Genomic DNA, 18,160 nt, shown 5'->3' on the forward strand with positions numbered 1-18,160 from the left:
CTTGGGTTCAAATCCCACTAAGGACAACAATAAATAAAGCATTATTATTATTATAACAACGTCAGCAGAGAGAACTGTGCTCTGGTAGTATTCAGCAGCTAATAAGTACAGGAAGGATTAAGATTTTTTAATAGAAGTAATTTACAAATATGTTTAACTTTCTGCCAACAGTTGATTTAAAAGAAAAAAGGTTTTCACCGGAGTACCCCTTTAAAGAATCTCCGTATCTCCATTTTTTACAAAGTTTCTCCATAGATATATATATATTTCTGTGAGGCTAAGAAAAATAAGCCACTGCCAGGAACCACTAGCAGAGGTGCAGGCAGGTTAAAAAAAATACTATCTGATGATTCTTGGAGAGAATTCAGAATTAAGCCTGTCAGTTAGGGTGGGTTCACACCACGTTTTTGCAATACAGTTTTGTATCAGGTTTTTGATTTAAAAAAACCTGATTCCTCAAAACCTGACTAAACTGTATCAAAACGTGTGTACAAATTTTTATCTGTATACGGTTGAAAACGGTATACGGTTTGAAAAATGATGTCCGGTTGCATACGTTTTTAAGAAAAAAACGTATACATTTAAATTTTTCATTCCATTATGAATAAAGTTTTACTTGTTTGATTGAAATTCCAAGAAAAAAAACTGAGCAAAGCCAAAAACTGTTTGGTGAAAACTGGATGGAACAGTACGCACATACGGTTCTGTACGGTTCCCATTGACTCCCATGTTTAAAAAAAACGTATACATTTTAATACAGTTTTTCACCTGGACCAAAAACCGTGGCAGGCCACGGTTTTCTGTCCGGAAAAAAAGTAAAAAACCATATGGTTTGAAAAATGGAGACAACCGTATACATTATGGTGCATACGGTTTTGAATGGGAAGTCTATGGATACGGTTTTCTGTACGATTGCATATGTTTTTTTAATGAAACCGTATACCGAAACCGTATAGTAAAATCGTGGTGTGAACACACCCTTAGAACTTCATTGGACCATTTGTAAGATATTGAAGGAGGGGTCACACAGACAAAAAAAATAAACAAAATACTATACTGAATACTTTGGAGTAGAGAGACTGCAGGAAGATAGTTCCATTGCTTTCAATGATTTACCTGTGTACGTATCTGCATTAAGAGAAGTGTCTCATAAAGACCCTTTTTTGCCCTACTAGGGCATAACGACATCATAGACTGGAGCTGTCCACTTGAAACCCCCTTTTATGAGCCATAGTGGAGAACAGCTAATAAAGATTGGTTGGCTAATCCTAAACCAAGGGTTTCTGAAGCCAAACCCAGACCAACTTAACATTTTTGTGCATATAATTTTTTGTTGGAAGTGGCAATAAACCTTTAAACCCTGTTTTGGTGAATTACCAAAGAGCATTTTATTTTTCCCATGTATGTATAAATTGCTGGATAATGCAGATGTTTCATAATAACATAACCTACTGTATATACTTGAGTATAAGCCGAGTTTTTCAGCACGATTTTTTGTGCTGAAAACGCCCCCTCGGCTTATACTCGAATGAACTCTCCGTCTGTCAATTCCTTCTTCAATGGTCTTCAACCTGCGGACCTCCAGATGTTGCAAAACTACAACTCCCAGCATGCCCGGACAGCCATCGGCAGCCATCTGGAGGTCCGCAGGTTGAAGACCACTGCGGCCTTCGTCATCATCCAGACACCCCCTTTAGTTTTGTACTCACCTCCCCTCGGTGGGAAGGAAGGGTGAGCTGGTCCGGGCCATCTATGCTGCAGGGACCGTCCGGTGGGCAGGGTTAGTCGTTCCGGGCTGCCCATTTTCACGGGAGGCCCTCTTCTCCGCTCCGGGCCGGCCCTGGTCTAGTGACGTTGCCTTGACGACGACGCACAGGGACGTCCGTGCACAGCAGACGTCCCTGTGCATGAACGTCCCTGTGCGTCGTTGTCAAGGCAACGTCACTAGTCCAGGGCTGGCCCGGAGCGGAGAAGAGGTTTTTGGGGTGAAATTAGGGGCCTCGGCTTATATTCGGGTCGGCTTATATTCGAGCATATACGGTATGTGCAGTGATGAATGTGTCAATGATGCTATATAAATAAAGACTATTATTCCAGCTATCATGTATGATCCATAAAGGATTCATCTGACTGAAACAAAGGAAATACATTTTAATGAAGTGCTTCAAGGATTCTCATACACCAAAGAAATGTGCAAATAAACACAAAAGGTCTCACGAAAAAAGTAAATACAACCACAATGATAAAAAGCACAGAACCTAAGGCAAAGTGACTATTCTGTGCACTGTGATATAGAATTTCACAGTCCTGAATATATTTAACAGAAGTTTGGTCACAAGTTAAGTGCATGACCACCCTCTGCAAAACATGCATCTCCAATGTCTGCATCTGACATACTGAAAATCGTTTGAAACCATAATGGAATATTTGGGATTATCAACATATTGAAAGGGATCAATAAAAGGGGAGTTTACAGGAACAGTAAATGACATGATTTACATAGATTGGCAGTATTTTCATAGTCACTTTGCCTTCTGAGCACCACACATAATTTCGTAGCCAAATGGGCTTGCTTTAGTTACGTTGAGGTACCAATAATAGCTCAAAACCCTGAAATAAAATGTTTTATTTATCTGATTTCTATAACATTCCAAAATCCCTAACAAGCAACAAATGAGGTTCCAAAGCACAAGTTACATCATATCAATTATCCTTGTAATCCACATATTTTGTGTTCATGACATGAGCATGAACCACTATATATGACAAGGCTAAATACAGGAGAAGACACGAGAAGTCTTTACAGTGGTTCTGTTTGATAGGTAATAAAGAAAGTTACGTTTGTCGTTTTATTCTCACTCTAGCCAAGGGCAGATAATACATAAACCAAACATTTTAATTATAGAGTGAAATACAATAAAATCAGAGGTGTCACTGGTGTCTTCTTACATAGTGGAGGGACATTTAACCTCTTTGAAGCATCTCTACACGTCTAAGTGAAATGGATTTTGGTTTATTTTCCCACTGACTGGATTGATCTTGGTTTATCAGCACCTTGCTTTTGGGAAATTATTAAAATGCTTTAAAATGTATACCCTAGAAGACAGTCACTATTATAGATGACAGATTGCATTAAGTCACACGGGGTATTAAAGGGGTACTCCACCCCTAGACATCTTATCCCCTATCCAAAGGATAGGGGACAAGATGTCTAATCGCGGGGGTCCTGCCGCTGGGGGCCCCTCACAATATAGCATGCGGCACCCACCTTTTTCTGCTTCGGAAGCGCTGGAGGGTCTGGGTCCCAACCACGGGAACAGAAGTTTGTGATGTCACAACTCCGCCCCCGTGTGACATCACGCCCCATCCCCTCAATGCAAGTCTATGGCCGTCACGCCCCCTCCCATAGACTTGCATTGAGGGGGCGGGGCGGGGCATGACAAACTTCCGTCCCCGTGGTCGGGAGGAATTAGCCAGAGACCCTCCAGCGCTTCCGGAAGCAGTTACAGGTGGGTGTCGCATGCTATATTGCGGGGGTCCCCAGCAATATATCCTTTATATAGGGGATAAGATGTCTAGGGGTGGAGTAAAAAAAGGAAAAACCACTATAAAGATATGACATAGTTACTCCGATAGTAACAGACAATTGAATTTGACCCCAAAGCATGTTTTGGTAATATTATGGCATCCCTGGTGCTACTAGGGCACAACAGTTTCTAGGTCTACAACCATTTAGGGAGCCACATATAGAAGACTAGAGGACCACAGGTGGCTCCCAAGTCACTAGTTGGGGCGCACCACTCTAATATAATAAAATTCCAGAGTTAGATGAGGTCATTGAAATAATAATCTACTTCAGACTCAAAGCCTACCTCCACAACATGTGCACCAGTAATGGAAAAAAAAACAAAAAAACATCACAAACTCTATACAATATTCTATTTTTATTCATCTGACCTTTCATCTCCCTATGTTTGGTGCCTGTTCTTATAAAGAGTTTATAAGCCATCTTGCTATTGTTGTCTGCATTATGGAAGGTCCTCTGTGTTGTTATAACACCTATTCTGTCCATATAGCCATAGCCGCCATTGTTACTATTATTGACATCCAGCGAAAAGGAAGTAGATGCAAAAGGGAAGATCTGGGTGGAAAATACCACCATTTGCCCAATATTTAATTGTTACTAGATTATAGAAAATTGGTTTTGTTGTTGGAGTAAGGTTCCAGCGATACCAAAAGCCTAGTTTCATGCAAAGCTAGTAGCATAGATTGTATTTTTGATGTCAAGCATGTTTCTCTTGGGCTCAGTTATCAAACAATCATGAAAATTAGATGCTTTACGTATTTTCTGAATTTTATGAAATGCATTTTTGAACAAGAAAGAGTTTGGAAAGACACCAAACCAGCCCAAAGGGATTTAGGGTTCAGTAAACAATCCGAACCGTGATATTACTAGAACCAATATGTGTCTTTGAAGAACTGAGGTTTGTGAGGATCTACATTATGAATAACTCCTGTATTTAACATTACCCGCATAATGTAGAAACCCATAGAAATATGGTTTAGAAGACATATCTAATGATTGACCTTGGGAAATACACCCTGAGATGTAGTAAACACAACATGTGCCAGTGCAAAAAAGACCACACTTTCTCCGAAGAATAAACTGTGATGGTCTATTTCTTAGCAATCAGAGGAAGCCATAGCACAGGAGAGGAGACATTGATTGTAAAAATTATGATGGCATCCCAGATCGGGTACTATCTGTAGTAGCCTGGCAATTTCCAGCTAAAAAAAATTAGAATTTACATGAAAGCCTGGATTAACACTTATGTAGCCTTTTACCAGTCTACTTAAAATCACTTCCTTGCCAGTACTGTTGTGTCATAAATCAAAACAAGAGGGTGGCTTAGTAGATTTGAGTCATGAGGTAAACAGAAAATGTTCTGGATTTTGTGCAATAGTATCCATTAGTCGTACATGATGACTATACAGCCAAATGTGTAGAGGAGGTGCATTTAACCTTGCATTTACTATACAAATATTTGCAGTCCACATTTAGTTTTTCACATTGGATATTAAAATTGTTGTTTTGTCTTGAAACACAATGCTCCTTTAGGCATCACAGTAGCAAATATAGATCTCTTCTTTACAGTACATAGTCTTTGTGGCAAGTGTAAATGCACCTTTACTGCTCACCTTCATTTTCAGAGACATCCCACACAGTCCAGGCTGTCTACAGCCGTCTGTTATGGTATATTAAAACAGAGAAGAAAGTTAGTGCATCTCTTACGTCTGCTTAATTTATTCTAGAAAATAATAGTTGCCGTCGAGTCCAGGTATAGCATGTTACTAAATGGGATGTTTTCAGGATTTATTGTGGTTTCGGAATTGTTAACCCTTCACTTCCTTTGTTTTTAGGACCTGATTGTGGATCTCCCATCTCTACAGCTTTCCGCGTGGATTTAGGACTGACACCACCTTTTCTAGCAGTTTGTGGGCTTGACATGACTTTCTTTTGTATCTGTGGGCTTGACTGAGCAGAGCCAGTTTTCCTTCCCATCTGAGGACTTCTTGAGCCCTTTGGCTTTGAGGGAGGTTGGAGACCTTCAGTAGCTTTTAGAGGCTTCAGTCCCAGCATTTCACAATAACTATTGCACTGGTGAACTGAAAGAAATTCATCTAGGACCTCAGGACAGCAGCTCTCTTTTAGTCCTTGATACCTGCAAAAGAGGCCAAGCACTTTCATAAATAAGGGAACCTTTTCATGTTATCCATATTCACAGCTACAAAACCAACTTCTGTAGTTATAGTGACGTATAAATGAGTCACACCACATTTACCCTGAATGTCGCAGTATACCTTGGGATACCGGCATAAAGTTATGCCGACATATACCATGGTAAGAGTATACTTTTTTGTTTTTTTGCAAGAATTTAAAGAACATTGTCACAGCGAGCGCTCCGGTCTTCACCTCCGGACCGGAGCGCCCGCTGCCTCTGCCCTCCGCTCGTGGGTTCCGGCATCTCCCGGTCAGACGCACTGACTAGGAGCCCCTCAGTGGCAGAGACGCAGCTGGCATGGTGGCTGGTCCCCACTCACGCGCCGCGTCCCTGTTCGGCCTACCTTCTTCCCGCACGGCTCTCGGCTCCTCTGCATCCCAGCGCGCGCGCGCCGACTTCAGTAAATGTTAAGGGCCAGCGCAACGGTAATTGGTGCGCTGGTTCCTCACCTCCCACTGTCCTTCCCAATAAAAGGCACCTGCCCCTTCCTGCCTTTGCCGGATCTTTGTGCCTTGTGCCTCAGAGAAAGCGTTCCCTACTGTGATAGTTGCCTTGCCCATTGCCGAACCCGTTGCTACCGTATACTTGCCTGTGAACCCTTGCCGCCTGCCCTGACCACTGCTACGTCCGACTACACTCTTGCCTGCTCCCTGTGTACCACGCTATCAGCTGCCAGAGAGGTCGAGTTGTTACTGGGGGATACGACCTGGTAGTTACCGCCGCAGCAAATCCATCCCGCTTTGCGGCGGGCTCTGGTGAAGACCAGTAACTGCTTAGAATCGGTCCTCCAGTACAACCCGTGCTATCGCCTCTCCGGTCCAGAGGATCCACTACCTGTCCTGCCGGTACGTGACAAACATGCTTTAGTCCATGAAAGTCAATAGGCCTGCTGCATGTATGCTGTGGGATTTGTCAGCACAACTCTTTGCTGGTATGCAAAGGAAAATGAATGGAAAATACATTTCAGCAATTGGTCACAATGTAGTAAAATGCTAAAAATAGGAATCTTTATTTGGGTTATTCTGAACAAATGTGATAAAGATTCAAGTGCTTTGAGCTTACTCACCCTTTGGATTTTGTGGAAATTCCTATATTGGTTAGAGTCCATCCAACTCCTGAAAAAATAAATATAGAAATAAATACACACATACATAAAACTGGAAAAAAACATGCTGTCTTATTTCTTCCTTCTCACCTTCTAGAGTGGTGACAAGGAAATTCCCATTTGTCCACTGAAACACCCAGTGCTGAAAAGTGCAGCATTTCTGCTCAATTTCTGTACTATTCTTCATGTGTAATTTTCCCGTAAGATCTCTGATACAGTACTTCTCAAATCTGCCTTCCAGGTCCTGTTCTATGGTAGCATAGGGGATATTATTGGCAGGACGGTAAATCAAGTTCAGAGGTAAGATCCTGGATTAAATGCAGACAAGATTATGATACAAAATACAAGATCCCTATAATAAAATAACATTTGATACATATAAATACTACATATTATTATTATTTCTATATCTTGTCTTTAAGATAACTTTATCCCTAATCGTCCCTTTTTGCACCAATATATTATGTTTGCATACATTATCTATGGTACAATACTTTTGATTGTGGCCTTATGAGTGAATGATTGCTGTGTCAACTGAAAGAGTCACAATAATGGCAATAAAAGATTTCCTCTTCAAAAGAGACATTTAAAAAAAATGTTTTTTTTAAAGTTTTCTACACTTTTCATAATAGGTGATGTGTGTCGGATTAGTTGGAGGTCCCAGAATTAAGTTGCATGAAACAGCAGGTGGACATGCACATCACCACTCCATTCAGCAGTATAGGCTTGAGAAAAATATATAAAGGACAAGTCTCATGCCCAACAGTACAGAAAAACATATCCCCTATCCGCAGGATAGGGGATAAGTTTTAGATTGCGGGGTCCGAGCGCTCTGAACCCCCTGTGATCATCTGTATGGAGCCCCAGCTCTCCCACAGAATGGTGCATCATGACCCCCGCCAGAAGCGGGGGCTGCCACGCCCCCTCTATATATCTCTATGGGAGAGTTGTTCGGCAATCTTAGTCTCTCCATTTAGAGATATATGGAGGGGGCATGGCAGCCCCTGCTTTGGGAGGGGGTCATGACGTGCCTTTCTCCATACAGACAATTGCGGGGGGCCACAGCGCTCGAACCCCCCATGATCTAAAACTTAGCCCCCATCCTGTGGATAGGGGATACGTTTTTCTTTACTGCCGGGCAAGAGACTTCTTCTTTAAGAACAGCACTCTATCTTTGTCTGGTACATAGAGTTGAATAGAGCAACAAAATACATTTCCAACCACTGCTCCACAACTAGGGGGACATGAGACTCCCTTGATTGAGATTGATGGAAATCCCAGTGGTTGTACCCCCCACCAATCATACACTCATTTACTATGTGCAAGATGAGTGTTATTTGTTGGGAAATCATGTCATGGATTTTTATAAATAGATTAAATGGCAAAGCATTTTGTTCCGTCCACCCTCTGATCCTTTGATACCAAGTAATATGAGGCAAGTTATGACAGCTCTGAACCAGAAAGATACATAACATCACAAATTTGTTACTCAATAAAACTATTATTAGCAACTATGATCAAACCCAGTAGATATGAAAATGATATGCCCGCTTATATACAGTATACTTACTCTGGAAACTTTCCAAAGTTGGGGACCCCTCTACATTCAGCAGCAAATATCTTACAATATTCTCTGGTAGTGTTCTGAATTTTACATTCCTTAAAGATAAATACAGATGAGGTAATCACACAAAATATTAAGGTCATTATATAATATATATTCCTTCACAGTAAAGAAGATCTGAATATGAAAAAAGGATACCATTGCTTATATAAATTACATGATGTTTTTAAGTGACAATGATCATCAGAAGCTCTTGGTAATAAATGCTGTGCAGTTATCAATGTTATTAAAGGCCCCTTTCTGCCACCATGACACAAGTGCAACAATAAGTGGTAAATGCCACTACACCCTTAAATCCCCACCCCTCATTCGGGCTATGCATTGAACCTAACACATCCCCTTATTCACACATCCAGGTGTGGTGTCCCGGTACTGCATCTTATACGGTACCTATGTATGTGTGGGTCCCCATAGCCAGAGTCCCTAGGACGTAGGGATCCCTGTTGTGTAGCCTACCTGTTGTCGCCTCTATTCCAACTAATAGCCTAGCAAGGGTAATGTAATACCCTAGCAAGGGTAATGTAAATATAGTAATATATATGTAAATAAATGGTTAATTACCGGTTCCATAGCATTGCAGGACCTGCGGGTCACGTGAATAGGTAAACTCTATGGTATTTTGTTTAAGGACCTTTGGAGGCCCTGTGACGTATGCAATCCCATTACTCTGTGTAATGGTGAGTGACAGATGTTCGGACCAATCGGATTCACCCCGCCCCCTGCCCATATAAGGGAGCGGCGGCAATCTTTTCTCAGGCTGTCAAACGAGCAGGATCTTCACAGCTGTCTATCGCAGTGAGTTGGGCCTGAGCCTTGCGGCAATGGCTGATATATCTAGGATCGTGAGTGTATCAATCCCTAAGCACTCTGCAGGATCGCCGGACCTTATCTATCCCCTAAATACGGATGGATCTGCAATAATTACCCTAAATTCAGAGACTTTAATTTTACTCAAGGTCCGCAACAATTGTCAGTCATTGAGATCTATAGAGATTGTTTGCCTGAGACTGTCATTGTTCATTGGATGTACTGCAAGCACTTAAGTAAAGTTTGTTCAAGTTCAAGTACCTTGTGGCCCTTCAGTCATTTTATTGCATGCACCTATCGTTTCTGGGAAGGGCGGCGATAGGCCGGAGAATTCACCTCAGCATACCAGCCCTCAGCCTGGCGTCACAAACTCTAGGGTTAACATTAACCCCTTACATACCACAACATCCCAACTACCCTACACCCCCCAGGGCTACCACACAGGGACACCATAAATTAAGACACTTTATTAAATATGGATGATAAGCCCCTAACCATACACACAAAAACCCACGCACAATACCTAGTCACTGAAAACAACTACAATACAGCAGTCAAACAGATAACATGGACAAGCATCAATATAAACTCTTTGGAGATACATACTGGCCAGGAAAAAGACAAAACTTAGGTCTCAGATTAGGGCACTGCTGTAGAGGTTATAGGAAATAAACCACCAAAGGAGATGCACATAAATTCAACATTTATTATTGTAACAGGGCAACACATTTTCGAGTTCACTTGCCCCTCAGGTCCACAAATTAAAACAGGTTTCTGAATCTGAGAGGGTGGTAAGTAGGTAAGGCCAACCAAGATTAGAAGCATACCTGGCACATGCATTGTGTTGCAGGGGTGCAAGGACTATGAAGCTATTCAATCTGCCTCTAATCTTGCAAAGACTAGTTTTATGTACAGGAAAGGATCTAGCATTTCCCACTGTTGTCACTAGGCAACCCGTTCTTGTAGCGCAATTAAGGAAAGGATAATCAAAGATGCTGCAAAATAGAAGGAGGGAGCTAGCATGTGACTAAAACTATATGGAGTGACAGGTGGGAGATGCACTGAGAATTGCTGTTGACCTGTGTAGAGTGGTTGGCTTGTGTATAGTAGTTAGGCATGGACAGCAAAGCATTGACTTGTCCCCGTGCAGTAAGAGGCTGGGGGACTGTAGGCTAAGAAGGTGCTGGGGTGCTGCCAACTAGGAAACACAACACAGGCATGATTAGGAGGGTAACTCATCCAGAGTAATGCTGCTTTGATAAACAGGATCTGGATGTCACAAAGCAAATTGTGAGCTGGTAAAGTAACCACTTTTTCTAACTTGCAACTAGATCTAGCTGTAGATGTGGGTGTTTCTGTGTGTGCTGCTGAAGTGCTGTAGGTTTAATGCATCGTCAGCCTGAGAGTAGCTAGCTCTGGTGAGGCTGTGGATCAAGGCCAGTATGAGTAACCTTTAAAGGGTTGAATTCATTGAAGGTTCACAGTGAAAGTAAATTGAGGTCTCTGTGAGTGGGTCTGCATATCCCCTAGCTGTTGTGGTAGGAGAATTGGTGTGTAGTTGGGTGATAGCCTATTGGACACTAAATTGGTGGGTCAGTGCGCATGTGGTAAGACTAATTTGAAGTGTTAAATGTTGTTATATCTCTGATAACATTGTATTATTTGATAATGTAAAAAAAAAAAAAAAAAAATGTTCCACTCTGTGTAAGAAGAATAGGTAGATAAAAATGGGGAATTATGTAGAGCGCTTCTGCTCGCAAGGAACGGACTCAAGACGCCACGGTTGCACAGGACAATTTATTGGGATTTTGGGATTAGATGCGTCCTGAGGTGCTTCCTGTGCATGAGTGGCTTAGTTCTAAGCCACTCACGCACAGGAAGCACCTCAGGACACATCTAATTTATATGTTTGTGGACCTGATGAAGGTGCAGGTGAGCGCTGAAATTGTCCTGTGCAACCATGGCGTCTTGAATCCATTCCTTGCTAGCAGAAGCACTCTACATAATTCCCCATTTTTATCTACCTATTCTCCTTCAATTAATCCGTACTCCAGGGGATACGGACAGGGGAGACAGAGCTGCACACTGCATCATCCGACCTCCACCCATAACCCCCATTAGTGTTGGACTAGCACTGTTGCATCAATCCAGCAGGCCGGTACGTCACTTTAGGTGAGGTGGTGGGTCCCCCTTTCCTACCCTATCTACTTCTTGTGTATGACAGTACCACACGAGAGAGCGCTCCATTTTTTCTTTTCTTTTTCCCTTTTCCTACTCTGTGTAAGAGTAACCCCTAAGCTTCTGTGTCTCACTTGAGAATTACAACCACCAAGCTGTTTTACACTGTGTCAATGAACTTGTATGTCTGCATAACATAGGTCTGCATTTTTCTTCTTTTAAAGAATGCTATGTGTGCGAAAAGAGCTCTGAACCCCATGCTACAACATAGTTATTTCTGCACACTGCCAACCCCATAACTCCAACCCCATATGGAAGACATGACAATAAAAAGCATCCTTTAACTAGTCATATCTTATGATAACAATGAAATAGATACTAAACATAAATCTTATGTGTTTTTACTTGACTTAAAGCTTAGGACATGCTTCCCAAGTTTCTAGAAATTATACAGTGGTATATCCTAAGAGGAACCCTTAAAACAAGTTTTTCAAAACAAATTCTACAGTAAATAATAAAATAATTTAAAAATGATGATTCACTTGTGTCAGAGTAATTTACATTGAATATGGCCAGATGGAAGGAGAGTTCTGGGAAGAAGAGACTGTAGACTTCTTAGGGTACATTAAAACATGCCTATTTTCTGCCGCAGATTTGCTGTAGCAGATTTTTCTACCCATTGAAGTCATTAGTTCCCTACTCTCATAGTAAAAAACACTGCCAAATCAGTATCTGAAATTATCACCAACCATCTGATGGTCATATTTGACCATATTTCACTGCATCCATCCTGTGATGGATTTCTTTTTCTCTTCAAGGTGGATGGTGAATATTATTTGCCTATGGGCAATCTGTAAACAGATCTGACACTTTTTATACACGTTTCTGCCTCGCTCAACATGGGATCTTCATGGGAATGGGGTGTGGTTTCACATCAAAGGTGGCATGGCTTGAATGTGACTCCATGCACCAACATTGTGGCAAAACAAGTCATCTAATAGTAACCGTAGACTAGATAGACTAAAAATCAACCAGCTTTATCAGACAGCACTGTGATAAATATAGTGTATTCATGATTCAGTTTGCAGTGTTTAAGAATAAGACACTAATAGCAAGTATGCCTTAATATTTTAGCTATTGAGATCAGTGGAAACTTAGGACATTCAGAATTTGCAACACCATACTGAGGTTGGTAGGTATGGTCTGGCATTCTTGATAATCTGCTTGGGCATTGGGCTATGTTCTTTTCATTTTGAGACACATTTGTTATAGTCTTATACTGTGGTTTACATGTATCCTTAACCCTTATTGCCATATATACATGTGATTATTCCTGCATACTATATCACATACAGACCTTTACCTGCCTTTCTATAGTGATCCAGTGCCTCTCATTTTATGTATTCTGTGCTTTTCTATGTATGTTTTAACTTTGTGAGTTTAATAAAGTATATGGATTTATAATGATTTTATGCATTTGTGTGCACTGATTGGTACACGTTATTGGGGTTCCAACACCATACTGACACAAACAGTTGATCACAACACTTACCTGAATAGTGATATCATAATTCTTCTCCACTAAGGTGCTTTCATTTTTGGTCCCAAACGTGATTAGGTTTCGGATTTTGATTATGCAGGTTTTCCCTGATTCAAACATTGGTTCCAACCCATAAATCACTTTCACTCTGCAGGACTTTCTCAGGAATCCATTTCCAACATGCGGATTTTCCATTACTATTCTTCCAAAAAACTTATCTCCCCAGTAGCCAGAGTCAGCCAATCCCTTGGCAAAAACCATTGGTGTCATCTCTATTTCTTCTCCAACTGAAAGAATTAAAGGTATTTAGGTACAATAAAGCATCTAAGGAATTGCAAGCTCTACTGTAACCGTGGAAAGAATATTGATTAGATTGGTGTAATGTCGCATGTTGGTGGAAACTATTGGACCCCATTATAAGTCAGTGGGTCAGTCATACAACAGATTCATCACAGTGTTGTGGCTTCTGTTATAAACGTGAGCCACAACACAAATATGAACAGGGCATAAAATGGGATTCTTTTTTTTTTTTTTCTTTCACAAAAGTGTTAAGAGAAAAGTTTCTCGAAGCCAAATGAAGTTGTACTACAAACATTGTTGTTAATATGGGTAATACCCTATACATAGATATAAGAATATTAATTTACTTCTTTTCTCCAGGCATATACTGTAGTTTAGCTTCCAGCAAAGCATTGCAGCTCACATACATTACCTTCAACCTCTTCTTTAGAAATAAATCCAGACAAAACTAAAATACAAACAAAACACAAGTTAATATAAAATCAAATTAAGTAAATCATACAAATAAACCATATTGAACAAAGTTGCAACAAATACATATACAAACCATATACATCTAATTGAATACCATACACATTGAGTACTTTAATATGTTCATCCCCATCTGGCCATATTATACCACAAAGCTGATTCCTAAATGCAAACAATTGTAGTACATAGCCCTCTTGAACACTATAGTATCAGTGTACACACAAAAAACAAAAGAGCAATAATGGTAATCCAATGTACAAAAGCTTTTTGTCACAGTATACTCCCACAAGCAAAGTCCCAAAGGAAGTTATACATCCAGCAAAGTGCAAAAGGCACTATAAGAATGTCACCAGTTTTGTAGAGTAAGGGGGATGTGAATCCCACACATATCACCACTAGCTGTGGCTTCCTCAGAACCCAGACCACTTGGCGCTTTATGAGCATATACAGTGCCAGAAAATTTTACTGTGGTCATGGTTCACATGTTTTTAGGATGTGTTGAAAATTTGGTATGATTTTGACTTCTTTTTAACCTCTTCAGGACACAGGGGGTATGGATACGCCCTGCATACCGAGTCCTTAAGGACCCAGGGCGTATCCATACGCCCGTGGGAAATCCGGTCCCCACCGCTAGCCGGTTGGGGACCGGAGCCGGATGCCTGCTGAAATCATTCAGCAGGCACCCTGGCACATCGCCCAGGGGGGTCCTGAGACCCCCCCATGTCGGCGATCGGAGAAAATCGCATGTCAATTCAGACATGCGATTTTCTCCAATTCCAATTCTGGTGACCCGATCACCCGGAAAATAGGGCTGATCGGAGTTGTCAGCAACAGCCCCGATCAGCCTAAAGGATAGGAGTGAGGTCGCAAAGCTGCGATCTACTCCTATCCCCGTGCATTAGTCAGAACGGAGTTCTGACCAATGGCAGCGCAGGACAGGGGGTTGCCATGTTCTGCCCGCCCCTGGATGTTGAGGGGCTCTGGGAAGAAGATGGAGGCCGTACCTGTAGGAGAAGATGCCTGGGGACCTGGGATCTTCGCTGGAGCCTGCTGGATCCTGATCAGGTAGGGAATCGACAGTGGGGGGGGGGGGGGGGATTTAAAGTGAAAGTAAATCGATCTTTACTGTGGCAACCACTAGGGGGGGCCAAACTGCAACTCCCAGCATGCCTAGACAGCCAAAGGCTGTCTGGGCATGCTGGGAGTTGTAGTTTTGCAACATCTGGAGGGTCACAGTTTGGAGACCACTGTTACAGTGGTGCCCAAACAGTAGCCCTCCAGATGTTGCCAAACTACAACTCTCAGCATGCCTCGACTGCCCAGGCACGCTGGGAGTTGTAGTTCTGTAACATCTGTCCCTTCAGATTTAGCAATTTTCATGACATTTTTGAAAATTGCTGCTCTACTTTGAAGCCCTCTAATTTTTTTAAAAAGCAAAAATATGTCCATTTTATGATGCCCACATAAAGTGGACATATTGTGTTTGTGAAGAAAAATTAAATTTATTTGGAATATCCATTTTCCTTACAATTAGAGAGCATCAAAGTTAGAAAAATGCTAAATTTTCAAAATTTTCATGAAATTTTGTGATTTTTCACCAAAAAAGGATGCAATTAACGCCGAAAATTTACCACCAAAATAAAGTAGAACATTGTCACGAAAAAACAATCTCAGAATCAGAATATTCGGTAAAAGCGTTTTTGCGTTATTAATTCGTAAAGTGACGGTGGTCATAATTGCAAAAAAGGGCTCAGTCCTTAAGGTGAAAAAGGGCTGCGTCCTTAAGGGGTTAAACTAACTGGGAACATCTGCAGCAAATCCACACCCTGTAAGATAATTTCTTGTAAAATGTTTGGTATCCACTAGATGTCACTTCTGCTTCACATTTCATATCAATATGACAATTCTTTATCCCACTCCATTATCTCCTCACTTTTCTGCGGAAACTTCATTCATACAGTTGAGGGGTATACGTGCATGCTTTCACAGCATCTCAACAGTATTTAGACCCAGCTTTGATTTTAACATTCATGTATACATTGCTTTTTCTCAGCCATTTTTAGATCTAGATTAAAGATCTAAGACAGCTGTCACGCATTGAGGCTTGCATTAAGGGGGAGCGTGACGTCACACAGGGGGCGGAGCCGTGACGTCATGATACTCCGGCCCCGTGATCGTGATTCATCAGACCCGGAGTGATGTTCGCTCTGGAGGCTAATGATAGCAGGGTGCTGCATGAAACATTGCGGGGGTCCCTAGTGGCGGGACTCTCGCGATCAGGCATCTTATGCCCTATCTTTTGGATAGGGGTTAAGATGTCTTAGGGCAGGAGTACCCCTTTAACTAGTACTATATGTTTAGGGTCATTGTCATACAGCAAGGTCCACTCTTCAATCTTTTAGTACAAGGCCACACATAGTGTCTCAATGTCTCTCTTATGAGTTCTGTCAGGATTTGCTCTGCTTTTTACTCAGAAATGTTGCTCCATATGCTATACTACCCAGAGTTCAGCTTCTCCCCTTCTTTTATATGCTGCTTTCATATGCTCTCACAGGGCAGCGTAAATCACCTGAGAGATTTTTCTTTTATTATAGGCTTTAAAGGGGTTGTCCAGATACTGGGGGGGAAACAAAACCTATCCAGGGGGAAAGTTGCTGAGTTGCCTATAGCAACCAGATGGCTTCTTTCATTTTTCAGATACCACTTCAAGAATGAAAGAAGCGATCTGATTGGCTGCTATGGGCAACTCAGCAGCTGGACAGGTTTTGATTAATCTCCCCCTACATCTTTTTATATATTGCTGGGCCATAATGACAATAAAGAAAATATAAAAAACTAACCAATACTGATCACAGAAAACGTCACCTGTGAGTCATTGACTGGAACTGTAATTGCAAAACATGACTTGGGGCTCGTGCCTAGGAATACCCCTGCCTATCCCTGCAATATCTCTGACCTCTACCTAAAAGCTACACTGATTCCCCTTTTACAGGCCTTGCTACCAACCTGGGGTGACTTGTTCCTATGGGTCCCCACATTAGCTGACACGCTATGCAGCCTGTCCCAGGCTCCTGATTACTTAAAGGGGTATTCAATAACAAAAGGTTACTATGGTATATGGGTATTATTGATATATATATATATATATATATATATATATATATATATATATACCCAGTCCATCACAGGTAAGTGGTGCTATCATTCACCACCATTGCAAACTCTATTCAACTGACCTGGATAGCATGCGGCGAGCATATACAGCTGCACAAGAAAATTTAGATGAATTGCTCGCAACCACCACGTTCAGGTCTTTTTCTTTTTATTCATTTGTTATTTTCAGAATCATCACAATTTGCCATGAGACTATCCAGTTTACTCTTACATACAGTGCAGATGTTATACATTTTTTAGATGTAGAAATTCACAAAAACGGAGCCAATATTGTTACAACTTTATATAACAAACCTACAGATCGAAATAGTATGTTGCACCGTACATCATATCATGCACCTACTACTTTTAAAGGGCTCCCTAAAAGTCAATTTATTAGAGCAAGAAGAATATCGAGTATTGATGAAGAGTATAGTAAAAATAAAAGAAAAATTGTAGAAAAATTTGTGGAAAAAGGATATAAAGAAAGTGAAGTTGAGAAAATAACAGAGGAAGTTGGAAAAACACCCAGAAAAAAATGTAGACAGAGATCAGAAAAAAAATAAGTAAAATGGATAGAATAATGTAAACTGGTAGATTTGATAAACATTCAAAAATAATACAAAATATAATTAAAAAAAATATTATAAAGTATTGAGAATAGATCCAAAATATGGAAAATGATTTAAAGATCTACCTATGTTTGTCTTCAAAAAGGGTAAAACTATTGGAGATAGGCTTATAAGAAGTCATATAAAACCTAAAAAAATGAAAAAACAAGATTTTTTGGCTACAAAAAAGAAAGGGACATATCCATGTCTATCATGTTCCCAATGTCATAGTATCATAAGAAGTGATTGTATATATCATCCTACAAAAGGTACTAAAATAAAAAATGTTTTTATTCCTGTCTGAGTTCCAATGTGAGAAAACTATTAAAATGTCCACGCGGCAAAGCCTATGTCGGTCAGACTTCAAGACAAATCAAAGTCAGTCTTGGTGAACACAAATCTATGATAAGACGGTATTCACACTTGGAACCAGAGGGAAGAAAGAAACGCAACATGGAGAAACGAGTGTAACGCGACACTTTAAACAATTTGGACACACTACAACAGATGGCAGATAATAGAAGAAGTTGAAAGGAGAACAAATAAAGAAGAAAATAAAAAAGAATTACTGAGGCGCGAGGAATATTG

General features: G+C 40.9%; 1 protein-coding gene across 8 annotated transcripts in view; it reads right to left on the reverse strand.

Annotated features, from left to right (window-relative positions):
* Positions 1-2,148: 2,148 nt before the first annotated feature.
* The window catches only part of ALPK3 (alpha kinase 3), a 132,182-nt gene continuing 116,170 nt past the window's right edge, over positions 2,149-18,160 (reverse strand). For all 8 annotated transcript variants that reach the window (XM_056572907.1, XM_056572908.1, XM_056572909.1 and 5 more), the window contains 6 exons: positions 13,750-13,785; positions 13,050-13,324; positions 8,459-8,547; positions 6,979-7,196; positions 6,850-6,898; positions 2,149-5,723 (listed from right to left, as the gene is read on the reverse strand). In XM_056572907.1, the coding sequence (XP_056428882.1) occupies positions 5,375-5,723; positions 6,850-6,898; positions 6,979-7,196; positions 8,459-8,547; positions 13,050-13,324; positions 13,750-13,785 (1,016 nt within the window). In that variant the 3' untranslated portion in view covers positions 2,149-5,374. The remainder of the gene's footprint in view (positions 5,724-6,849; positions 6,899-6,978; positions 7,197-8,458; positions 8,548-13,049; positions 13,325-13,749; positions 13,786-18,160) is intronic.

This window comes from Hyla sarda, chromosome 4, assembly GCF_029499605.1.
Source record: "Hyla sarda isolate aHylSar1 chromosome 4, aHylSar1.hap1, whole genome shotgun sequence".
Lineage (NCBI taxonomy): Eukaryota > Metazoa > Chordata > Amphibia > Anura > Hylidae > Hyla > Hyla sarda.